General features: G+C 36.7%; 1 protein-coding gene across 5 annotated transcripts in view; it reads left to right on the top strand.

Moving 5' to 3' along the window:
* Window positions 1–26661, top strand: part of LOC145674561 (uncharacterized) — a 260984-nt gene that overhangs the window by 28587 nt on the left and 205736 nt on the right. The window contains exons 2-6 of one of the 5 annotated variants that reach the window (XM_081744741.1): window positions 4740–4960; window positions 8716–10794; window positions 12515–12612; window positions 19379–19690; window positions 25321–25663. In XM_081744741.1, coding sequence (XP_081600867.1) covers window positions 10524–10794; window positions 12515–12612; window positions 19379–19690; window positions 25321–25338 — 699 coding nt within the window. In that variant the 5' untranslated portion in view covers window positions 4740–4960; window positions 8716–10523 and the 3' untranslated portion in view covers window positions 25339–25663. Of the gene's footprint in view, window positions 1–4739; window positions 4961–8715; window positions 10795–12514; window positions 12613–19378; window positions 19691–25320; window positions 25672–26661 lie in introns of those variants that run through there. The other 4 variants (XM_081744740.1, XM_081744742.1, XR_014128979.1 and 1 more) reach the window with 4 other exon arrangements.

Here is a 26661-nt window from a genome sequence, read left to right as displayed (position 1 = left end):
TTTAATCAGGAGTCCTTCGTGAGTGAGTCGGCAGACGTATCGCATTTGTGGACAATTAGTCCCAGTTTCTAGTTCAAATGGAAGCCAATTTCTCTTGGATGTAAGCCGAGAAGCGGTTTGGATTCCGCTTTAAGCTTATGTGACTCCTTCCAGCATAGCCCGGTTGTTGCCTACTAACACCAAAGCGAAACAAGCTTATTTCTGTCCATATGTGATATAAATTACATAGAGCAAATAATTAAAAAAAAAAAACTGGTTTAAACAAAAAAACCGGGTTTAAACCAAAAAACCTGGTTTTTTCAATAAAAAACATGGTCTTTGCCAACCCTGCGCGCAGGTATTCAGCACTAATTGGGCACTAAGTTTTGACATATTTTAAGATGTGTCCTGATCTTAAACGATTGGGATGATTCACATTCATAAAGTTTGTGCTAAATTTGTGTTTACTGATGAGCATAAAGCAAAATTTATGCTGTTATTACCCAACAGAGAAATTGGCCCAGAATTTGAATGGAGGAGTGAGAAGTACATAACCGTACTCAGTTAAGCGGTTACGACGCAAATTGTATTACATATAAAGTTAAAAAGTTCTGACGCCGACTTCAAGAATGAGAGTGCGTATGATCGTTCTGGAAGCGGACTGGGCTGTGTAGTGATTAACGCTTGGGTACGGTCTGCCGAAAATCCCTGTTTTAAATCACGGTCCTTCATCTATTTTTTCACTTTTTGTGTGACATTGAATTTACACTTACGGAGGAATTGCTGTGTTAAAAATCGATTGTTTCCTCAATTTTCCATATCGTATCAAAAATTAGTGCTGATCATTGAGTATAGAAGAAAAAAATTTTGCCGTTTTTGAACCTAAGAAATTATCCCGACTTTTGCAAGGAGGTGAGCGAGATTCTGGCCCTACGGACACCAGAACTATTTTAAAGACATACGTCAAAAATTAGTCGCAGTATTCCGCTGATCAATTAGCATAAAAGTGTAATTTGTGCAGTTCTCACAACGGATTAATTAGTCTAGAGTTTAGGAGGAGGAGCGTGAAAATACCACATTTAGTTATTATGAAAATCGGGTAAAAAGTTACTGCTAAGATTAGGCTTATTAAAGAGTATAAATAAAATTAAGATGGTGATACCGCCGCTAAAAATGTTCGTGTGTTTTTGGCTTTCTGATAAGAGCACTAATTTTCTTTCTGTGCGGCTTCGTCAGCACTAATTCAACACTAATAGATGTTACGTTACTGAAACTGTTACGACTTATTTTAATCTTAAATAATAAGTACATGCTTTGGTCAGAAAAATATTGATTATTTAAGTAATAATTCCAGAGTCAAGATGTAAGAAGTTATATTTGATTTCAAGTCAGGGTTGGCTGGTTTAATTAAAAAAAACCAACTGGTTTAAACCAAAAAACAAAAAAATGTTCGTAAAAGTGTGTGTTTGTAAAATCTTGATGAACACACATTTGTGGGTTATCACGTTTCACTCCCGTATATTATTCGTATTATATTCAGACCTAAATTCCCCATTCATTACTCAAAAAGATTATACTACAAAAGCAACTTTTTTATAAGTTTATAAATGTTTATTTTGTGATTTTTTGTAGTTGTTATTATTGTTATGTAATTGCAATCGAAGAAAAATTCTAAATATTGTTTCGTTTCAATGTTTACTATTGATAAAATACATCGAAAATGCCGTACTTTTTGTGTGTGTGTGTGGGGGGGGGTGTCATACAGACCCCACGAGAGGCATTTAGTGAAATAAGTATCTTTGGTATTTATTTATGTATAAATGAGTCTGAGCCAAAGTGGACTCAAATAATTCGTATCTTTATTCACTTTTCTTATTGATATGCAGATTAAGTCGGTGTATTTCTTTAATTTGGACCAATAAAAGTCGTTGTTAACTAACTTGAACTAAATTAGTTCTTCTGTACTCCGTAGTACTTTGTAATTGTTCATATGTAATTCTGTATAATGGTTTCACTTGTGCAACTGTTTATCTTTTTGTCCTTCTGAAATTAGTCTTGACAGTTATATTAAGAAGCATATTAAGATCAGCACAACGTTTTTTTTTTTTTTTTTTTTTTTTTTTTTATCAGGATTCCTTCGTGAGTGAGTCGGCAGACGTATCGCATTTGTGGCCAATTAGTGCTGGTTCCGAGCTCAAATGGAGGACAATTTCTCTCGGATGTAACTCGAGAAGCGGTTTTTATTCCGTTTTAAGTTTATGTGACCCCCTCGAGCATAACCCGGTTGTTGCATAATAACATCAAAGCGAAACAAACTTATTTCTGTCCATATATGATATGAATATGTAGAGCAAATTATTTAAACCATAAAAACCTGGTTTAATCCAAAAAACCGGTTTTTTTGTTGTTTTTTTTTTTAATAAAAACCATGGTTTTTGCCAACCCTGTTTCAAGTTATTTGCACTCAGCATGATAAAAATAAAACCATAATATGCAAGATTTTTAGATGTAAGATGTTTCTTTTCAAATTTAATTTTCATTTACTTATTCCTGTTAAGCTACGGAAGACAGATGATTAATGAAAGTAAATTATTTTCAAATTAATATTATTTTGCTCTCCCAGTCGGAATCGAACGCAGGACCGCATGCATCAAAGGTACACACGCTAGCTACTAGACCACTAGGGCTCTTAGCACGGAAAGCACACGTTCATGGTAAATATATGCAAGGTATATTTCAACCCCTTCACCCTCTTAGGATGCGTATTTGAATCGAAATGGAAAGGTAGAAACCAACTGAACTCAAGTGCTAACTATGTGATAAAATAAATAAATAAATAAATAAAAATTAAAAAAAATAAATAGATAATGGACGTATAGCTATTGCTGTCCAATGTGACGTCGGTTCTTGGCACGTTGCCGCGTGGAAGGGAGCTGGATGAAATGTTTCTTCTCTAATATAAGGGTCAACACCGAACAACCGAAGAACAGTTAAGAAACTGTTCCGAAGGTGGAAGACTGCTTGGATAATTTAATGTAGCTCGTAAAGGTGCAGAATTTGGCCTAGGGATTTTTTTTTTTTTTTCGATGCTTCTCGTGCGTCGATCTTGGCCCATCTATTTAGATACAGTTTTGGAATTGGGATGACGGATGGTGGCTGTAAGCGAGATTTTAGCGATGCAAGGAAGCAATTTTATTCTGAAAACATTAATTTGTAGTTCATTTGAGACATCATTAGTAACATACGTCCTTTGTTGTTCCACCTTAATGAAATAATTGTGAGGTCGTGTTTTACCTTTCTTTGTCTTCATGTTTGTTACCTCACCATTTGTCACATCAAAGATGAAAATTTTAATTACGTTAGTAACAAGTCAATTATTGAGACAATAGTTAGTTTATGTTGGTCGTGAAAAACAAATTTTACTGTGTTGTTTCAATATGAAAATATATTGTTTACATTACGAGGGGGAGTCCGAAAATAAGTTTCCCCAGGCGACTGTGGACAGAGGTGGGGAAGAAAGACCAAAAGTAGCGTGTAACATTAAAGATCAGACGTATCTTTATTTTTTCACATAAGTACCTCGTACATTGAGACATTAGTCATACCGATGTATAAGCTTCAAAAACCTTTCCTGCAAAAATTCAGGGCTTCGCATACGGAAGAAGCGTCAAACAGCTTCTGTAGCTTCAGTATTGCTTCCAAAGCGCCTACCGCCGAGACGGGGTGCGAGATCAGGACTATATGGCGGATGGACAAGACGCTCCCACCCAAGAGTTGCAATATGGTTTTGCGTTGCCGTCGCTGAGTGTAGTCTCGCATTGCCATCCAACAACAGAACACTAGATGTGAGAAAGCCAGGCTGCTTGTTCCGAATAGCCTGATCAACCGCTCGCACTTCCTCCCTTGACTACGACGTCGAAACGCGTCTTCTCTCCATAGCTATCTGTCTCAGACTGAGGGACTCGTCTCCACTTTGCGGAAGCGTTGTGACGGCGACATCTGACGAATCGTGGGCGAACGATACTCACTTGTGTCTGGGTGTGTTGCGCCTGCAACCACTGTCTTCTTTCTCCCATTGCTGTTCGGTTATTGGAGAAAACGAGAGGGAAACTTACTATTTTCGGACTCCCCATCGTATATTTCATATCTGTCATATATCTGTATATTTGAAAAATACGTAATAGGTAATAAATGAAATAAAAAAAATAAATAAATAAGTTCAAACGGCGCGGCCATTATTGTTTGCGAACATCTACCTCTCTTCTCTTAGAATATGCATTTCAATCCAAGTGTAGAACTAATGATAAATATACAGGTCAACTCACATTATATTAAAAAAAAAAAAATAATAATAATAACATTTTCAAAGATACAACCATGTTCTCAATTTCGCTATTTTATAAATACAAAATAGAAAATTAAAATATTACGGTAATATCCCTCCTTTAGAGGTAGTATTTTCGAAGACCCTGGGACAAATCTCAACTTATTTTTCATAAGGATTTTATATACTAAGTTCCATCTACCTAACACTGTGAAACGAAACTCAGTTGTTCGGTTACTATAGAGACTGCAACGTTCTTCTTGTTCATCCTTCGGTCATCAGGAATGTTCAAACAACATGCGACACACAAACACATGTTGGCGCAAAGACTAGACTATTTCTTGTAGAAACTTCGTACTTAAAGATCTCAACAATGTCCACTACAAGTGGCTGTCAACATAACTGCTATAAATGTTCATTTCTTTCTTAATTTCAGGTGGCATGTGGAAAGAAGTTTGAAATATCTCAACATGAAACGGATACACACATAAGAATCAAGCAAAAGGCCATTTCTAGTCCTCAGACGAGGCACTATTTACCAACCAAAAAACGAAGAACAATTCTCAATTTAGAGATTTCCTCTCCAAGTATTGCCAAAGAAGAATATCCGATGAGTTGAGTCTGAAGAAAAGTTATCTGGACGAAATTTGTTATGATGTAAGTTCTATTTGTAAGTCTCGAGTTGTACACAAATGCCGCCGCTATTATTAACGCATCTGCATTAAGTAAATAAAATTGGGCGCAGGCACCCAATTTCATTCTATTAAGTTAACATAATTAATTAATGTCGAAGATGTGTTCATGTCAGAGCCTCCTTTATGAGTGGGCTTTAGAGGCAGCTGCTCACGGTAATAAATAACAACGCTGGTGTAGCTTTGTGTTATATGTATTATTGGTATCTTATTATAAAAGAGTACTAACATGACATTTTGACAACCAACAATGTACCATGTTACCCCTCCCCTATATAAAAATGAATTAAAAATACACATAATACAAGGATATAGAATCTCCACGCATGCAGAAATAGATATTGGAAGTAAATCTTCGTAAACGCATATGCCCACCGTTACTAACGCGTCTACACCCTACGGACCCACTCGCTACCGCTCGGGCTCCCCTGCGGCGCTCTAGCCCCAACTTGGTTAGATAGCACTCGCGCTTTCTACTGGCCACCTAGCATAAGTTGGCTTCAGTAGCGTAGCCAGGATGTGTGTTTGGGGGGGGGGGCAAGTGCTGTTATGTGTACATATAGAAAAATTACAAACAAAAAATATATAAACATAAAAAATATATAAAATATTACAAACATCGAAATGCCAAAGTACATTGTCGGACCTCTTTTGGGATAGGCAGCCCCTCTGCCCCCATTCCGTACGCCACTGGTTGGCTTGTGTTTTAAACTTAAAGCATGTTTTATTCAATGTCACACGCTGTAATTATACTCAGCCCTCCTAAAGTCGATCTCCATCCATTAATGCAACTGTTCTTTTAAGAAACACATTGTAAGGCAGTAAGAATTCCAGCTAAGAGTTCATATTTCATAAATATAAGTATTTTCTTGTTTGGCAACCTAATGTACGTTATACTACTTTATTCTCCCGCTAATCTACACTTCTCCATTCTCTGCTCTTTTCTCTATCTTGTTTTGTAGTTTACTATGCAACTTTCCTGTACTCTGTTACTTCTTAGTTGTTCTATAATATTTCAACATGTTCTATTCGTGGATGCTACCCTCACTGTACGCTACTGATGCGCTACAAGACCAACTTATTCCTCAGAGTATACTTTTGCTGGAAGGTATTACTTTCAAAACAGCCGTGCACTGGTTTGTTGTTGGGAGTGGCCAATAGTACAAGACATAACGTGTATGTAATACTGATCTTATTTACACCCAAATAAACGATAAAATAATTTTTAAGTACCGCAGAAATCAATACTCTCAGAAAAAAAAAAATGATAGAGCTAGATTGTTTTTATAAGAGAAGGAAGTGTAAGACAAAGTCTTTAGGCAACATGATTCGTTTATCCGCTAAGCAACTATAGTTGTATTAAGAAAGTATACTAATTTCTGTCGAGTTACAACGTTTTTTTTTTCTCTTTTTTTTTGCGGGGGGGAGGGCGCAGTGGCCCAGTGGTAGAGCGTTCATCTCTGGTGCGTGGGGTCACTGGTTCGATCCCAGCCCACGCCAAGTGAATTTTCTGGTGGACAAACACCGTGTGTGTGGGTTTCCTCGGGGTTTTCCCGTTATCTTCAACTTTCTTTAATCCGTCATTTCCTTCACTTCTCATTATCGTCTCGTTTAGCCTAGCCGGCATAACTGTGGGACGTAAAATTGGAAGATTTCATTTCATCTTTTTATTTTATTTGTTATTTGGTTGAGAGACGATGTGGATAAAAATAGGAATTTCCGATTTAAAGCGTCTATCAGAAAAAAAGGAATAAGAGAGTGCACTGTTGCTCGTATTACATGGTTCACATTGACCTTGAAAGTCAGGGCAATAGAAATGAATCAGAGAACTGGTTCAAAATATGCCGACAGTCAGAAAAATCTGCTGTATTTCATAAAGGAGCCGTGGAATATTCTTTTAGCTACCCACAGAAGAAGAAACGAAAAAGCTCAAAGATCCAGACAGATTGAAAAAAAGTAAATAAATAAATAAAATAAAAGCTACAAGCTACCGCACGAAACTTTCTCGTTCCAATTTCTTAGAAAAATCATATGCAGCAATTATTATTGAAACATTTATTTTGTGAAATAGTAGATGCTGAAGAGCAATTACGTATACGATGAGCAGTTGTAAGATACAAAGCGAAAGAAATGAAAAAAAGAGCATTTCAATAGTTCATAATTCTTTTAGGAATCTAATAACTGACATGCATTTTATTTAAAGTACTCCCTTGAAGACATTTTCTTTTTGTTTATACTTGACTCAGTATAAAAACTGAAAGAACTTTGCAAGTGTAATTGTGTTGACAAATGTGAATATGTACGAAGTTAGTTCACGAAATATTTCTTCTACAAAACGAAAATTTGAATGTGTATGTAACAGATCCCCGAAACATTCTTTATTGAAAGTAGTGACAAGCGGGACAGGACGTTTGGGCGCGGACGTTTCGGCGCTGCCGTTTGGGCGCCGGATGTTTGGGCGCAAAGCCGTTTAGGCGCCAGACGTTTGGGCGCGAGGTACATAGTAAAAATCACAATTTACGACATATAAAGTAAGCTATTCACTGAAAACTAAGTGCGAATCAATATATATATATATATACACATTTCCTACACTTCTATCTTTATCTCACCTCATTTATCTGTATATTTTCTATCTCTATCTTATTTATTCATATAAATTAAATAGTTTAATAGGTTTGTGGCATTTGTTGCCTAACCTCGTCATGGATTGATTTTTCGCTTGTTCATGATTCTTGTACTTCTGATTTAATGTTGATCTAATTTTTGTATTATATAAGATACTTCCTTCCTTCCCAAAGCCGGGTAGTGTGCTCCCTCAAACATGACGGGCTAAATGGCCTTAGATGCCGAGAGCCCAGAAATCTAAAAATCCTAAATCCTAATCGAGTTGAGGGAAAGATGTTAATACAGGGTGTCTAAGACATTGAGTTTAGGAATTGCAGTATGCCGTATTTGTGGTATCACTTTTTTATTAACATTCCAATATAAAAATCAAAACTTAACACACTTTTTTTCGTCCCATTGTAAACATATAATCTGCATTAAAGAAAGTGGCGAAAGAAAAAAAAAACGATTTCAAAGTGAAAAATAATTGTTAAGTGTACATATATTGGTTATTTAGCCACTAGAAATGTGTTTGACATTCACACTTATTACATAACTACAGTAGAAGTCCTGTTTTAAGTTTTTTTTAATGGAATAGGCTCACTATGTACGTAATGCAGTCAATCATATCTAGTCTGGTCTACTTACCTTTGGCTTGAAAGTTATCAACTACAAAGCACTTTTAACTTTGGTTGAAACTTAAATTTACAAAATTTAATTGTTAATTCAGTTTTTAGAATTTTGAAATTCCAGTATTTATAGTATGTACAACAAAATCCAGTATAATTCAAGGACTTCCACTACAGTAGACACCTTGTGATATCTTGATCCGAACTTAGTACTCAGCGTCTAACATCATGACTTTTTAATTTAACACGCGCCCAAACGTCCAGTGCGCAAACGGCGGGGCCCAAAAGTCCGCGCCCAAACGTCACGTACCGGTGACAAGACACACAGTACAAAAAATGTAACCGCTTGTACAGAGTGATCACGAAGATCGGTTACCCCCTATCACATGTCCACATATACATATATGGTCGCATTGTATTACTGTGGGATTATGACAGAGGACAACTTTGAGGTAATGTTACTATTCTTTACTATTTATTCCAGAGCGTCTGTGTGTACACCATACAAGAAGTTTTCATTGCAGAGTATGATTCTCCTCCATGTATGATGTAAAATTCTCCTCAACATTGCTGGAGTGATGGCAGTAAATGCATGTCGAAGATCGTTGTTAAGTTCGTCAGCTGTCTCGTAACGTGTGGCAGCAACCTTTCGTTTTATGAACCCCCATAATGCATTATCGCCAGATGACAGATCAGGAGTTCGGGGTGGCCACTCCAAAGGTGCAGGCAAGTGGACAAAACTGCATCCAATCCATTTATCTTGAAATACCTCATTGAGATAATCTCTGACGGCAATAGTATAATGGACTGGTGCTCAGTCCTCCTGAAACTATACACGGTCAAGCAGTCCTCGATCTTGCAGATATGAAATAAACCAATCACATAACGTGGTGAGATACGCAATAATTCACAACTCCATCAAAGAAATATGGACCTACCAAGTGGGTTGCAGACGTTGCAGCCCTGGTCATAGCATGTTGTGGGTTGTGTTCAAGTTCTTCATAAAAATGTGGATTCACTTTACTACAGAAATAAATGTTTCTGGCTTTTGCACTGCGATATATTACGCACTTGTCCGAGAAAAACACTTTCAGTGAAGAAAGAGTTCTAAACACATCGAGCATTCGCCCGCAAGCCTGCTGACGTTTTCACATGCCACTATCGCTCAATTCATTTAGAAACTAAAATTTAAGCGCCTTTAATTGCAAATCCTTCTTCGAATGTTTTTGTACGAGTATGAAACACCCAATTCCTGTGACTGCTTACGAATGGACTTCTTTGGTGCACGCTCAACAAACGCTGAAGCCTCCACACACGTTTCCGGTCGTGTTGATGGTCGTCCTGAGTGGGGCTTATCTTTTATGCAACCATTCAAAGAGCTTTTTCTCCCACTATAAAATTGTTGATTTTGAAAAAGAAAGTTTCTGAAACCTTACAGTGAAGTCATGCCGAATATCTCTAATTGATTTTCCTGTATGCGGTCGTTTGTAAGCCCACGTGCTCATTACGATCCGTTCTTCTATAAGTGCACTCATCAAGAGGACTTTGTAATCACTCTGTACAGTTCGTACGGTGTCATCCACTGTAATTAATCCGTTTTAATATACATCTCATGCAATTTTTCTCTCCTTTTTCTGGAACCACTTTCGCCAACACCATCAACAGCATGTGTTAACGTGGCCCCGTGCACTCTCCATTTGCCGAACGTACAGATCATAACTTTATGCTCTTGACACCCGCTCCTGGAAGTGGCCGTTGCTCAACCCCTATTTTTGCACATTTGGATAACGGAAAACACACCTTTTCGTCGCATATGAAAATCCGTTCCAGGAAACACAAAGTACATGTATTTGGCAGCAGTTCTCGGCACACATCTACTCTCCTCTAACGGCGGTGTGCACCAACGAAGTTTAAACGAGCGTTCAACATTGAACTTTGAAGTTTAAACGTGGTTCCAGGATTTTTTTGCACCATTGAAATTCGAGGTTCAGTAGATCTCGTTTAAGTAAACTTCGGTCAATTTGTAAAATCGATTTTGATTGGTTGTCGTCTTTTGTCTCTAATCTTCGTTCAACAAAGTAACAAATGAAGAAAGCATAGCGCGTGCCGGTCTTTTCGACTTTCGAGAGTGTGTGCATAAAGTTCTCTAATTTCAGTGGTAATTGTGATGGAAAAAATAATGAAACCACGAACAAAAAATTTTTCCGAACATGAATTTCGCTAGTTGAAAAATACAAAGACATTGTTGAATGTAAACGGACTGATGGGAATTTCATAAAAGCGAAAGAAAAAATGTGGGCGAAGATTGTAGAGGAATTCAACTACAATCCAAATGTTGTCAAACGGAATGTGAAAGAAATTAAAAATTGTTACGACAATATGAAGAAGAGAGCGAGGAGAAATCTGGCAGAAGATCGTAAAGATTATTATAAGATGGGTGGTGGTCCTGCGCAGCCGAAGAAATTAAGTTTGATAGAAGAGAAGCTAGTTGGAATGCTTGGGAAACAAATGACGCCTCTTCCGAATCCATTCGATTCGGATGGAATTTCCAGAAGAGAAATGTGTAAGTACTTTTATTTTATATTTTCAGAAAGTAGGATTCAGTTCAATAGCTTAAATAGGGCATAATGGCATAATAATAATAATAGGGCATAATAAAATTTGTGTAAATGGTTCGTGCTGAAATTTCATACATTATCCTTGGCTATTATGTAGCAGAAGGGAACCAAGATTCGAGATCATGAAAATGCGTAAAATAGAAGATTGCTACGAACTTTCATAAGAAGTTAGCAGTGATGTAATGGTAATATTTTTGGTAGGTATAAGGTGAACTGTTTGAAACAATATATTGTATACACTTCCATTTTCGCTCGTTCTTGGGCATTACTCGAGCAGACGGTTCAGCCAAATTTTGACGTATCTTACATTTTCAGGTTAGGATAAAGCTTTTTATTTCTCTTAGCACAGCATGCTCTAAATGAGGACAGTAATTACCACTGCCAGATTGACTTGAGGAGGGCATAGTATAAATACAGTATGGAATAAAAGCTACGGTGCATAAATCACATGCCAATATGTGCTAGGTGGCCACTAAAAAGCACGAATGCTACTTAACCGAGTCAGAGCGGGAGTGCAGCAGGGAGGCACGAGCGGTAGCGATGGGGTGCGCCCGTAGGAGGCAGGCGCGTCAGCGACGAAGGGTTTGCGTAAAAAATGAGGATAGGGAAGAGCACACACACACACAATACTTTTGCTATCACTCAAAATTCATTTCAATATGCTGTGCACTGATAGTAATTACTTATATTCACACACTCATTTCCTCACGAAAAATGTTTCACACCGTATTTTACGTATAAATTTTTATTTGGTAGAACAACCTGCTCGAGTGAACCCCTTTCTTGAATTTAAGGTGCGTGCACTCTGGATTATAAAAATATTAGGTAAGTATGAGTCGTATACACCCAACTACATCACTGAAAGGTAGGTTAGTAGCAGTATTAGTAGGTTATTGGTAATAATACACTAGTACTAGTGGGGAATAAACGGGATTTACGTTGGAAATGGTCTAGAACAATGAACCATCTCAATTTAGCTTTAGTAATGGAAGAAAACAACGTTCCCTACGTGGCTCTAATTCTTCGAATTCTTGTAATTTAAAACCTCACCCGAATTCAATCCCTTGGAAACGTGACCAATGAACCTTTCAGACCGCGCGACTTCTCCGACCCATGATCTATTGTTTGCTTAACGATGCACAACTAATATGAGATTACTGTCAGTATAGACAGGAATGAACCTACTACAGTCGAATATATATGGATTTCCTTTGGTTATAGTTACACTCAGTAGTTTTTTTTTTTTTTAGGTAACGCCTCACATTTATGCTCCAGAGGTAAGAGAAAAGGGCAGTGCACATCGTGTGCCTTGATTTGACACCTTGGCATAGTGAGCAGGCTTACTGCGTTAAGTACAATAATACTGTAATTGCAGGACTTGCAGCTGTTTCTAAATTTGGTATTCATTACTTCATTTGCTTTTTACCATATGGTGCATTAGTAATGTCAAACTCTATTTCTTTCATACCGTCTTCAGAAAGTAGAGGCTTCAATGCTCGAGTCGCTAGTTTAGCAATCACATACCTTTAATTTGGTGAAGTTGTATCACAAATGAAGATACTCTTGTCATCCTTTATCTATTTATTTTGTAAACTCGAGTTTATATTATAAATTTTTAGTTGCTTTATGTCCAGAAAAGTATTAGTACATTATTTTTCCTTACAGGTTCCGATGTAGCTGTGCTGTGCACTGTAGGTTCAGCCGAATCTGGTGTAGATGCACAAGGCTGTATTGATGTGTCTAGCTCAGATGTCTCTTGCGAGGTAATTGGTACTTCGTATATTACATTTGTAGGGTAAGTTCACCTATAAATTGAGGGTGAAATTTCACTTTCAGTATATGTAGGTGGACAATAATGCCGCACATCTTTGGAGAACATTACAATACTTGCTTGAATAAATCTCATCCGTCCAAGATTTTTTCCATAATAATGTATTTCAATTAATTTGAATGATGCTACTGAAAAAAAAAAAAAAAATGTACAGTATAGGAGTTATTCTAGAAGCTGTTACAACGATCTCCATAACAAGGGCCTGTGGGTCTTTCTTACATTTTCATTAATTCAAAATATGCAATCTAATTACTCCGATTTTTTTTCTTTTATACATCTTATGACAACCTCGGATCTTAATTCCAAACTATAGTAGATTACGCAAATGTTAGGTCCTGAATGATTTATCATGACTGCATTTTGTATGATACCACTGCTTAGCAACCAAGTCAAATTTCGAAACCTACGATTTTTGGAAGTAAAAAAATGAGAATTGTTTTTCCTAAGCTTCGTTTGCAGTTATAAGTACAGGTAACGTAATTACTTTGACGACGAGCATTCAAGTACCATATTCAGTTCTAGTTTTAGTAGTTTCTTTTACAAATGAGATGAAAATAAATTTTCATATTCTGTAATGAAAGTACGTTTTCAATCACTTCTCTCATGCATTACACAAGCATTCATATGTACACGTACCGACGTTACGTTTCAGTGACCTATTGTTGTTTCACCATGCACCCAGGCCCGTATTTAGGTAAGTACTGTTCTGTGCTTCAGCACAGGGCGGCAGAATTTACGGAGCGGCAAACGTCCCACGGTTGGAGGAGGTGTAAAGGAGTTGGTGATGGTGATGAATGAAATGATGGAATAAAGAAAGTAGGAGGAAACGGGAGAACCCAGAGAAAACCGACGTACACGGTGTTTGTCCACCACAAAGCTCACTTGGTACGAGCTAGTGTTGAACCAAGGGCCCTATGCACCAGAGGTGAACGCTCTACTACTGAGCCACCACGGCCCTCAGGATTTTTTTAAAGATTCACAATAAAGTAATATTTAAAACTAGCAACCCGTAGAGTCCCGCGCAAGCGCGAGAAAATATATTAATGTGTTCAATTCGCTGTAATTACAGTAGTTACTAATTAGCTAGCTTATCTGATTATTTTTAAAAATTCATCCTCCAGGGTTTGCCCAAGTGGGCCCAGCCCGAAAAAAAACGGTGTTTTTTTTTCGGGTTAGACCCGTCTGAAAAACCCCACTTTAAAACCCACCTGGGTTTTTGACCTATTTGTTAGTATATTATTGATACAACTAAGGTGATCATATTGTAAGTGCTTTTTATCAGATTTTAGACTTTCCTTGGGCGAATTAGAGGCTTTCACGTTAAGGTATACAATAACATTCAACATAAGGCCTTTATAAAGTTCTGAATGCACTAAATGAATTTAAAAAAAAAAAAAAAAAAAAACTTACCTTAGCTTAAGATAATTATAGAACAAATTAGTGTATGGCTTATGCTTGTAGCCTATTTGAAGTAAAATAAGCAATTTTGTACTTTAGAAAATATTTTCCGTGAATAGTATGCTCGTCGACTTGGCGACACCAAGGGACATTATCACTCATACGTTTGACTAGTTCAAGGTCATAGGTGCCGGTACTAATAGTACATATGTAAATACATTAGTAAAACTATTAGTATTATTTCTTACCTTTGATGTAAAACACAAGGTTCTTCAACTGAAATTTGGTTTTCCAACAATAACAGTTTAATTCAGTCATTTGTTGCTACTCTTCAAATAAGCATTCTGTAGATTCAACAGCAGCAATAGCGTAAAAATTCTTGTCAAATTTAAGAAGTTTAATGCTCGGGGTTCCGAAGACTATGTAACGCTTACTATTTCAAGTGCTGAGTTCAAATTTCCGTACTAGTGGAAGTTTTGATGTACACGTCGTGGAAGAAGTGCTCGGGAAATTACCGAATTAAATGCAGAAGGATCGGAAATGAATACTTCAACAATAAAACTATTTATTTTACGCTTAAGCCTGCCATACGTCCCGTAAAAAACGGAACAGTCCCGTTTTTGGGCCCCGAGTGTCCCGCGTCCCCGTAAATTTAGTCGGGACAGGGAAATGTCCGTATTTTAACTCCGTTCCATTTCTCCTATCAGTATCAGATTATTCGAAAAGTGAAAAACAAAAAATTCTGACATTGGCTAGGAATCCTGTGAATTAGTGAATGAACAGTACGCTGTTGCATGTAACAGTTTCGAGGAAGTTATAACACCACCCTGTTCTACTTGATAGGGAGCGAAATTTGCAATGCTACTTTTTCCATTGCACTTGATGGAAACTTGGATACTCTCCGGAACATTAAAAAAAAAAAAAAAAAAAAAAAAAAAAAAAAAAGGCTTTGAATTTTTCTACATTTACAAACACAGGGAAGATGACTAACCTTTTCTTCAGGAACACATTAGATAAGTTAACAAGAATTATAATCTTTTTCAGTGGCTAGGGGCACAGAATTGTGCTTTGGCCCAGGTCTTAGAAAAATGTAAATCCGAACCTGACAATTACACACGATACAAGGAGAAAAATCAGCTTTTCAACAGATTAAACTGACGAACGTAATTTTGGCAGATACAGCCATGTAAATAAATATTGCTAAACGCGCGAAAAATATTGAAAGTTGATTGTACCGCTGATTTAAATAATTTGCGTATTGTTTTCCTGTAAAGCATTTTTATAGCACATCTTAAGTTTTTAGGCATCTTCAGTCTATACAATTAATTACAGGGTACGAATGGATAAAAGCAGCTGCTGCTTAGTGAACTTTCGCCTATTATATTATTGAAAAAAAAATCTTTTAGTTTTAGTCTCACGGTTATGCCTGCTATGCTCAAGGTGACGGTGATGATGAGAAATGAAAGAAATGACAGAATGAAGAAAGTGGGAGGAAACGGGAGAATCTCGAGAAAAGCCACGCACAAGGTGTTTGTCCACCACAAAGCTCACTTAGCGCGAGCTAGGATAGAACTAGGAACCCCATGCACTAGAGGTGAACGCTCTGCCACTGATCCACCGCGGCCTATTATACTTTTGTTCATAACCAGATTACAGTTCATTGCATTGTGTTGGAAAGTTGAGGAAGGGGGGCTCTGAGGTGTCCCGTATTCTCATGGAGAAAATATGGCAGGTTTATTTACGCTGGAATATGTTAATTTCATATAAGACATTTTAAAACATTTATTTATTTCATACAACAGGAATTGTACCTTTGTTTTAAATTAATAGACCCCTTTTGGTATTCATATTTGGCGAACGTCAGTCAGGCTTCTGGATGACTTGATCTTCGTTTGTCTACCGAGCTCCTTCATGGCTATGCGGTTAGTGTACGCGCCTTCGGCGTGGGACCCGGGTTTGCCTCCCGGAGGGAGTTCGTGTGGTTCGGATTCCACAACCACAGTAGGCCTCGTCTCATATAGCCTCGCTGCTGAAAGAGACGTTAAACACAAAATCAACTCAACTCGTTTGTCTGCCTCTACCACACACACTACAGGGTACAACTTTTGGCCATTTAAGTTAAAATTTTAGAATACAAGCACGAGACACTCTAAATTTCCTGTATAGATTTTGGCGGCATACCAACGTAAAATGTCAAAATGGCGGCCATTTTTCCAAACAGCGAGTATCCACGCTACGAAGCGCAATTTTCAGTCTTTTAAGTTGAAATTTTGACGGTGAAAGCAAGAGAATGCTAAATTTGCTGTATAGATTTTCTCGGCGATCGAGTGTAAAATTTCAAAATGGCGGCCATTTTTTTCAAAACAGCAGTAAGTAGAAAATTGTTGCAAGTTGTGACAATGGCAATCTTGAAATATAAATCACATTTCAACACTTTCACTTCAAAGATATTGAAATATTTCGAAAAGAAAAGATTAAACCCGAAAATACCCATATGGGCCCAGGTGGGTTGGGCTTTTTCAAAAAAGCCCGGGTTGTTTCAAACCCTGTTATCCTCCCACCCCACCCAAAGGGTGAGGATGAACTTGAACGTCATGAAAACTGATACCCTTAAACTCATCACTTTCGAAAACAATGAATTCAACACTAATATCTGTCGTTTTCGATTACTTATGAAATCTCTCCCCCTCCCTGGGGTATGGAGTATGACCTTGAAGTTGAAATGTATTAAAACTGTCTCTATTCATCTCAGCGACTCCAAAAACTATCAATTCAACTCTAATATTGGTCGTTTTTGAGGACAGTGGGAAGGGCGGCTTTTTTTGTGGGAGGCGGCGAATTTAGAGCACAATATATAAATACGGGCCTGCATGCACCCTTTTAAAGAATAAACTGTGTTGTTAATAGAATCACATATATTTTGTCACTATTGATTTTACTTTTTTAAAAACGTTTCCTTGCTTCAGGCTCCTAGCCAGAAACTTCATTTCGGGAAGTGACACTTTCAAGAAAAAAAAAAAAATAATAAATAAAATCATTCAGTTTACGTTCTACGCTTATGCCAGGCAACACTTATAAAGTTGATGTTAAAATTGCTATTTAATCTATTTGTAGTATTTTACTTGTTTCACCAAAATTTTTGGAGAGGTTCTGGACCCAATGGAGCCACTCCTTGGCTACGCCACTGCCATGAGTCACTTTTATTAATATTTCGTCTTAATGATTAAAACCCACCAGCTCCAAATCAGTAATGAGACCAGCTTTAATTTCTTGGGATGTGTGCAAGGGAAGAGACATACATTTGGGAAGGGGGTTGCAATTATTCTTTTGAATACCGAAAATAGTTTTATATTATGTCACCTACATGATAAATGTCTAGGGGATCAGAAGGAGGCCGCTTGGCAACCCACCCACTTCCCCCTACAGCGTCGTCACTAATTTCAGTTCTTGACATTCACTTCGGAAATACCGACAAATCGTATATCCTAATAACAGGCCCGTATTAAAGGTGGAGCGGTTGAAGCAATCGCTGAAGGGGGGACCCCAAAGACTAATTGTGAATGCAAAGTATTTAGTTTTTGTTAAGTGTTTATTACTACATAACCCACAATGTTCCTTTTTGAAGCTGTCGTCTGGAAATTTGATTTTTTTATTTTATTTTATTTTATTTTATTTTAATGGAGCCTGCTTTACGGATCCCAATAGTCTTAATCTGGCCTTGCCCATTCATACACTTTAAGATTCTTTTGCGTATTTTATATAACCACTTCAGTCCAAACGTAAACGATTATTACCGAATTTGCGATTGCTAGCATTTTCAGGTTTTATTACAATTTATCCCTTTAAATAAAGAATGTATCAAAAGTATTTCTACCTCCGTCTTATTCTTAAAAATAAAGAACCAAAGACGTAAATCTCAATGTAAAATTACTTTTTATACACCTTAGTTTTTGTATTTTCTTTATAATATTATGAGCCGATGAGAGGTAAAACTATGCTCTAACCTTTGTGGAAGTATTTTTCGGCAAATAAACCACAGACTTTTCAGTTGTACGTTTCTAATTGTAAAAATGTAGTGTTTTAAAAGAACAATAATAAAAAATAAATCGAAACTAACGTTTATGTAGTATCTTCTTCCTAAAGGACGCAGTTAACAAGTCGGAATTTCTGTGTGACCTCAAAAAGGTAGCAATAGCAAACTTGACAATTACTGATTTACTTTGGAGTGATTAAAAAAATAATAAAATAAAATAAAAAGCAGCATTGTAATCTAATGTTAATACGATATATAGATATTTTGTCGGTTTTTCCGAACTGAAAATTATAAAGTTGAACAAGTGTTTTTTTAGAAAAACTAATAACATCAACTTAAGGAAACTTATTATATATGTGCATAAAATTTTACTGTTGGAAGTATACTGATAAATAGTGTTGTTCTCCTAGCGGCATAGTTTCTTCCTAGAACGCATGCAAGTTGAAGTGCCAAAGATAATTTAAAATTAGCGTCGTTACGTTGTTTGAACACTTGGATCCTTCAGCTATTACCTAGTTTCGTATACTTATGTAACTAATTTAAAGGAAATTTGAATTTCATGTAGTTCTTTAACAGGTTGTAGATAAGTGGATAAAAATTCACAGTACTAATGCTTATGCAGATACAGTGTAAACCATGTTTTCTATCACGAAGTCATGTTAAGAAGCAATTTCGAAGTGTCCAAAATAATTGCAGCTTAAAACTTCAGCCGTTGGAGATATTTTGCTTCTTGTGCGCTAGATAGAATCTATGATAGAAACCAAATACTTTTATAAGTACAAGGTTTTGTTGTGTTTCCGTTCTGTTTGCTTTTAAATTATGAGTATGTGGGAGATATGCGTATTTATTCTCAATATCTTAAAGGGCTACTTTATAAAAATGTACTTTATAAAAAATCTTAAGGGCCTACTTTTTCCCCTTTTCACACACACACACACACGTATATATATATATATCTATATATATATCTATATCTATATATATATATATATATATATATATATATATATATACAGTGTTCGAAGTGGGAAAAAAGCAGAGGCGGTATGTTTTATTATGATTTTGAGTCAACATACCGGCTATTTAAATGTTGTCTTGATCACTGAAAAACCAGAGACGGTATGTCCTCATTACTGAAAAACCAGGAACGGATATATATATGTGTGTGTATGTGTAGAGAGGGATCAGTCAGTAGGGATGAGTTAGAACAGTTGTAATAGGAATTAAAGCGTACATAAATGTAAAATTCTTTCTCATTTTCTTTCAGGTAACTCTAGACTTCCCAGACAGTGGTCAGCATGATGTGTATTGCGATAGATCTACGCTTGTAGTAGTTAATAGTGAAGAACCTCAGTTTTCAGAGCAAGACAACACATCTGCTACTCAACCTACGAGCACACCGAACTCTGTAGTACCACTTTCCCATTATGAAAATGTGTGGAAAAACACTCCGAAGACAAAAAAGCCAAAAATTTGTACACCATCGGCAGCAACGAAACAGGTACAGGAAGATGCAGAAGCAAAGAGAAGATACTATGAGAAGAAACACGCTCTCATGGTACGGAAACACAAACTTATGGTACGCGAGCATGCTTTAACAGTTAAGCTTCTTCGAAAGCAAATTAAGTTAACGCAATTAAAGCAAGCAAAAGAAGAAGAAAAAAAAAATGATTGATGAAGGCATGATATGTAATTCTCGCATTTAAATCTGCTGTACAGGAAAATTTTTAAATAATTAAAGTTTTGTTAATATGTGATGAGATTGGTATTTATTATTTAATACATAAAAGAGCAAACCTTAACGAAATATCAATATTTTTCAATATTTCCTGTATTTAAAGCAACAGATTCTCTTTTAATTTACATGTACTGCTTCCTTCATGCATTTGATGTACGGTTTATTTCCTTTAGTATTCACGGTGGAAAATAAGTTCACTGATGATTCAGTCACCTTTATTTTTTTATATGTTAAGATAACAAAGGGAATCCCAACATATTACTGTTTAGCTTTATGTTTGTATTATCATTTACAAATTGACTTGTTGTCGAGTGAAAATTGACACGAAAATTATAAAACCACAATCATAGTTTTGTGTAGTGGCGTCACTATGCCCTATTTAGGGGGAAGGGAAAAGCACCTTCAAATTTCATGCAGAAAATACATTGCATACTTTTAAAAAAATATGTAGGCAATAGTCCCACCAAATACTATGATGAAACATACATGTACTTTTGGTCAAAGGCCAAACACAGGCGCAAAAACTGAATTTTAATTTAACATTATCGTTTATAGGAATAGAAAAAGAAATGCGCACAACGTTTTTTTTTTTTTTTTTATCTACAACGTTTCGGTTTTATCTTATATTTTATACGCACTCAGTAAGATCTTTGAAACGAGCCACCAACTGTCTTCGGGAAATGTACTATTGGTGGTATATGGTCACTCAGTGTATAAGGTTCCGACTTTGTATACCTCGCAAAAATACATTTCCCCAAGCCGAGTGCAGGCTCCTTCTAAAGGCATTCTTAGAACTATGAAGTTTTGAAATAGAAACCCAAACATTGCCGAATGGAATAAAGTTGTGCTCACTTTTGTACTTTCTCCACAGTCGTTAACATTAATGATATTCACTTTTTTCCGCCACTATATGACCTTTGACCTAACTAATATGATTTTAGACAACAACGCTTCACGGGTTTTAAAATATTTTATGTTTCACTGAATTATCAACTGGAACCATGTTCTATGGAAAATGGAGCTCATCCTTATCTTTCACAAATACAATTTCTATCAAATTAATAATAAAATAATCACGAACGGATTGGGTAAAAATTCAGCCTTTACTCACAGAATTTTACAATAATGAATGAGAGTTGGCGCAAAAGGAGCTATGCCCTCCCCGCTAGACTAGTGGCTAGTACGCCCGCCTTTGGTGTAAACGGTCCCGGGTTCGATTTTCGGTGGGAGACCATTGAAAGAGTGGTTTCGATTCTAGATTAAACTCTAGGTTCACGTCTCATATAGCTTTGTTGCAGAGAAGGAAGTTTAACAATAATCAATCAAGCAAGCAAAAGAAACGAAATCAATCATAATTATTCTTCAGAGCCATACGAAGCCGAGGAAATGCATGAAGTATATTAAATAGTTTCGTATTGACTTGCTATGCAACTAAACTGCTTTTTAGAATAATAATTACTGTAACAAAGAAGATTAATTAAAAATAACCATTGATCTTCTGTCATTAAAGATCGTAACATAAGCATATCCTGTAGGAAAGAAACTGAAATATGGAAGATTTCCGTTCAATTTCAGACTTACAGCTAGGTTGGGTCTAGTGCTATTTTTCACCTTAACGTTTTTACAAATGTCTATCTTTTCTGGAGGATATGCATATTCTGTACTAGTACAGTACTAGTTAATATTTAACTGTATATTGTTTTGGGTTGTTTCGATTCACTGCTCCGATTACTGATTTGTTTACGTGACTTCTATACACTTATAATTGGAGCAGTGCAACAGAACATCGAATAATGTGTGATATAAACTTGAACCGTTTCGGTTAGCGAAATTCTTTTACCCTTACTAATCATTACTAAGGAATATCAACATAATATTTGGCACAGAAGACCCGGGTTCGATTCACGGCGTAAGCTCATATGGTTCATTAAGCTGTAGGTTTCACATCTCCCATAGCCTCGGTGCTGAAAGAAGCACTAAATTTAAATTCAATTATATCCAAGGAACATCATATAACAAATTGCTGACACTATAAAACGCAAATGACAACCTTAATTTTCTCCGTATATGTTCGGCAGAAATGTATATTTCAGGTCCCCCCTGCCCATCCAGAGGACAAGTTACTTGAATTACGACGAAAATCAACTATAGAAAGAACTATCAATTTATCAAAATACAGTATAGTTTATATTTATTATAATGGACGATAACGTACCCTGAGGGTTTCTAATCCGTTTTCACTCACTGTCGCTCGCTCGGCAATACGGTCTGAACCTTTTAAGTTAATAATGTTTTGATCATTGCCTAGTTAACTTTCGCCGTAATTCACATGACTTGTCTTCTGGATGGTGAATCCTGAGGCAATCATTTACACTATGTGCCTCATGTTAATAGTGTTATTTATTCAATTACTAAAATAATTATAAAATATAAAAAAACTTACACTTACGTAAAATAACATTACCAATAAATAAATTCCTTAAATAATAGGGGCAAGCTCTCCTATCCTCCTCAAATAAATTAGGAAGTCATCCAGGTAAGTTACAGAAATTTATATTGAATTTTTAAGGTGGATCTGAAAACTAGATCCTATCTTAGGTTAAGTTAGGTTCAGTAAATCATGGCAGGTATGGTAAGGGTTTAGAACCTGACTGCATCTCCATTTAGCTATAATAATAGAAGAAAATAACGTGCCCTGCAGGGCTCTAACCCGCCTTGACTCGCGCTAGCTCGTTCGGCAATACTATGTGAATTGAGTATTGATATTTGATGAAAAAAGGAACCAAACTGGCTACTAACCTATGTGTAGGGGCTCAGTGCTCTATACCCTTCCCGAAAAATGTGTGAGAATAACTGATTCTCTGGCAGCTGTATCGCCTTCATTGAAAATAAGAGGAACACCAAAATCCTGAATCTCCTCTTGCACTTGCACATAGTCTTCGTCGTTGTCATTTGGTGGAAGGTCTTCTCCAGCATCAATACATATGTTATGTAACACAGCTGTTGCAACTATTATGGGGAGCACATTACGAAGCTGGACACGAATCCCATTTGCTAGAATTGGAAATCGTTGTTTCCAAACTCCATACTGCCTTTCCACCGTATTGCGCGTTTTTTTGTGTGCATCGTTATATTGTTCTTCATTGCGATTTCTTGGCTCAAGAATGAGAGTCAGCAAGTACCTCTTGCATGGGTAGGCACTGTCACCCAAAAGAAAGCCACCTGCAATATCACCATTTTCAAAAGCGGCATACAAGGCTGAATTACGAAATATGGTGCTATCGTGTGCAGAGCCAAACCACCGCGCAACAATATTTCTTATACGCAGCTGTGCGTCGCTCACTGTTTGAACATTTATAGAAAAGAAACCTTTTCTGTTCCTAAATAATTCGGCGTCAGATCCTCCAGGTGATTGAATTGCTATGTGCGTGCAATCTATTGCACCTAGAACACCAGGGAAACCACGAATGTTAAAGAATGTTCCCATAACTTGTTGGTTTTCAGCTTCTGTACTCGGGAACTTAATGTATTCACCTGCCAATTCGGCAATAGCTCTTGCACATTTATGCACAATTCTGCATACCGTGGAACGATCAACGCCAGACATATAACTTTCCACTAGTTGGAAGGTTCCAGTTGCATAAAAACGCAACGTAATTAGCAATCAATTTAAAGGCGAAACACAATTGTTTCTTTTTGTTGGGAAACTTAACTGCTCTTCAAATTTCCCCAACAACATTAACACTAAAGTTTTATTCAACCGGAATCTTTTTTCGAAAATCTTCCTCGCTGAACATTTCAAATGGATTACAACGATCTTTCATTACTCTATGAGGCCAATTCTCCTCTAAATACTCTAAATCCTCAAGATCACTTTCGGACATCGTCTGCACTACAATAACAAATTCCACTAATACTACAGACTGACTTGGATCAACGAAGTTTATACCCCCAAATTCGGCCGTTCAAGCTAAAACCAAGTTTAACCACCATTTGACCGAGGCTTAACCTTGAACGTTGTTGGTGCAACAGACATTTTCACTGAGCTTGGTTATGATCCTCGTTCAACAGTTGAACTTGGTTGGTGCACACGGCCGTAAGCCTAACAAGTGAGCTGGGATCAACCCATACGACACAATACGACAGCTCCTGGTGGTTTTTACTAGATGGTGGAAGTGACTCACTACAGTGAATCCGGACATGCAGAGTTAGTTTGACAATTGTCGTGTCCGGTGGATGGATTTTCCTTAGTGGTGTCTCGTATAACCTCAGAATCTGTTACCTTGAGGCGGCCGGTCCTTAGTCGATCTTCGACATTTTTAAGATATGCACAAAATTTCTGCAACCAACGAGTTGCTGTGCTGTGTTGCTGCCACAGGGTTATACCTGAGTTTGAACTCATACACTAAGTTCAGGCATCAGACGTTGTTGAGCATTCGTTACTGCCACTATAAATTGACTGACGATATTGACGAAGAGGAGACCTCCGTATTAAATAGTTCGCTTGCCACACTACTTCTTTCGCCGGTTTGACCTTATACTTCCTATCAATCACGGCGTATACACGCGCCTGCTGTTTCGGTTATGGAAATATTGACAGACTTACGGCTTATCTTTCTACAGTCATGTCCAAAATGATTGTCGCATGTCTATAAATATGTAATTATGCATTTATGCATGTGTATAAATATGATTTGATGACGATTTCGCCGGTATTTCCTATAATGTTAATATGTGTATAATTGGTAAAGACATGTATGTGGTAACTTTCATGTCAAAAGAGCAGTAAATAAGAACAAAATAACGAAAAAAAAAAAAAAAACTTTCTTGTCCATTTAGCAACATTTTGTTTTACACATTCTAATTTTCGTATTTATAATTCTTTTCCTATGAAATTTACCACAAATATACATTTCCCGATCATACTCATAGTAACAGTATTAAAAGTGCCTTGCAAAATCATTATCAAATTATGTGTCCACAACAAGACAGTTATAGATATGCGACAATCATTTTGGACATGACTGTACATGTCCAAACCATAGAATTAAATTCGGGTAATACCACTGCACCTTAGCCTTTCGGTGATGTTTTATGTGAGGATTGGGTAAAATATCCGTTCTTCGCACGTGAGAAAATAGTTTCATGGAAGGTATTTGATCCCATTCCTTCCGTTTTCTTAGGATACGTATTTCAATGGAATTATAATGATAACAGTCCATAGAGTAATCAATGTAAGTAAATCGCTTTCAGTAGTTAATGAAGTTAATGACAGTATTTTGGCTCATATTTTCTTGTCACTACAAAATTCCTTAATGAAGTTTTATTGTAAATATTTGCTTATATGTAAAACTATTGTTATCCACGTACACAATAAATGAACAGAAAACACTGTTTTGTTTCACATTTTCATTTTGCAGTAATGTTTTACCGTGAAAGTTTTAACGTACCTTTTTCTTTCTCACTTTCAGCTGTTGAAATTATGGTGACACTTGTAGAAGATGGACATGATGAAGCCGAATTCGATTAAATAATTTTGTGGCGAAAATTTTGCAAGATTTATAAAAGTACAACTGCGTTGGGTAGGACGTGTTGAAAGATGGAAAGAATGCAGGATGGAGGCGAGCCTAGAAAGATGATAAGAGGAAGGATTTACTCAACAACAAGTAAAGAAGACTCAGAAAGAAATTTTTGAAAGATGTTAACAAAGATTTTGGAAAGATAATTGACAGTAGAAGCATAAGGATGGATAAATTAAAATGGAGGTTGATAGCAGAGGATTCTAAGATTCTTTCCGGGCTGTAGCATTGAGTGGTACGTAGGTAGGTATTTGTAAATGTTTGTATATTCAATGTTCAATAAATATGTATATGGTTTGCATATGATATGGCGCTTGTTGCGGAATCTGAAAAGAAAATCAATAAGATCTTACAAAACTTTAGGATGGGCTCTGAAGAATATAGAATGAATATAAATACTTCTTTACAGCCTTGGTCACAGAGGTTAAAAACATAAGGAATAATAAAAACACCAGAAAAATAAAAGGAACTCTCTCACGACATTCGAGTAGAGCGAAAAAAATACATTCTCCAAGTTTCTCATCATATTCCCAACCACATTAGGTAACAAAAAAATATGTGGGAAATGTAGATGTACATGACTTCTGGAGACAAGAGAGCTCGTGTTTTCTGATCGGTGATATTGAGAAGGGACAGAACAACGTAGATGTTTCAAAGCGTTACCTGGAATTGTGCATTTCTTGTTGAAATGCAATTTTAGTTTGACATCCCAGGGTTGTGTCCTTTAGGCTAAAGGACATGGGTGATTAATGGAAACGAATGACTGTGAAATTAATTTTTTTGTACTCTTCTTGCTGGAATCAAACCAAAAGGCACACGCGTTAACTACTAGACTAGCGGGAATTGAGATTTCTTGTTCTGAAATCATCTATACACGTCCATTGCACTTTCTTGTAACTTTGAAGTGATATTTTAACACAGTTTTTTTTTTCTTTTCCTACGAGAGCACTTTAACACATCCTTCTTTCATACGACCGTTACTCAAAAACTGTTTTGTCTTTCAATCGTTGCTCTGCCCGCAACTACAACACCCACTAGTGATCACCAATTTCCTGCTTCCCCAGATCAATCTTTTCTCGAAATGATCTGCCGTGTGTGGTGTACTGTGAATAATGCATGTAAATCTGTGAAAATGCTTGTAAATATAAATGAGCCAAAATCACTGTTTCTTTCATAGTTTTCTTGAACTGATGGTGGTTGTAAACTGTTGCGTGACATTTCTTCCCTATGATC

Source organism: Thermobia domestica, chromosome 17 (genome assembly GCF_964235325.1).
Source record: "Thermobia domestica chromosome 17, izTheDome1.hap1.1, whole genome shotgun sequence".
Taxonomy (NCBI): domain Eukaryota; kingdom Metazoa; phylum Arthropoda; class Insecta; order Zygentoma; family Lepismatidae; genus Thermobia; species Thermobia domestica.
Note: the sequence above shows the minus strand (reverse complement) of the source record. Positions and strands in the feature narration are given on the sequence as shown.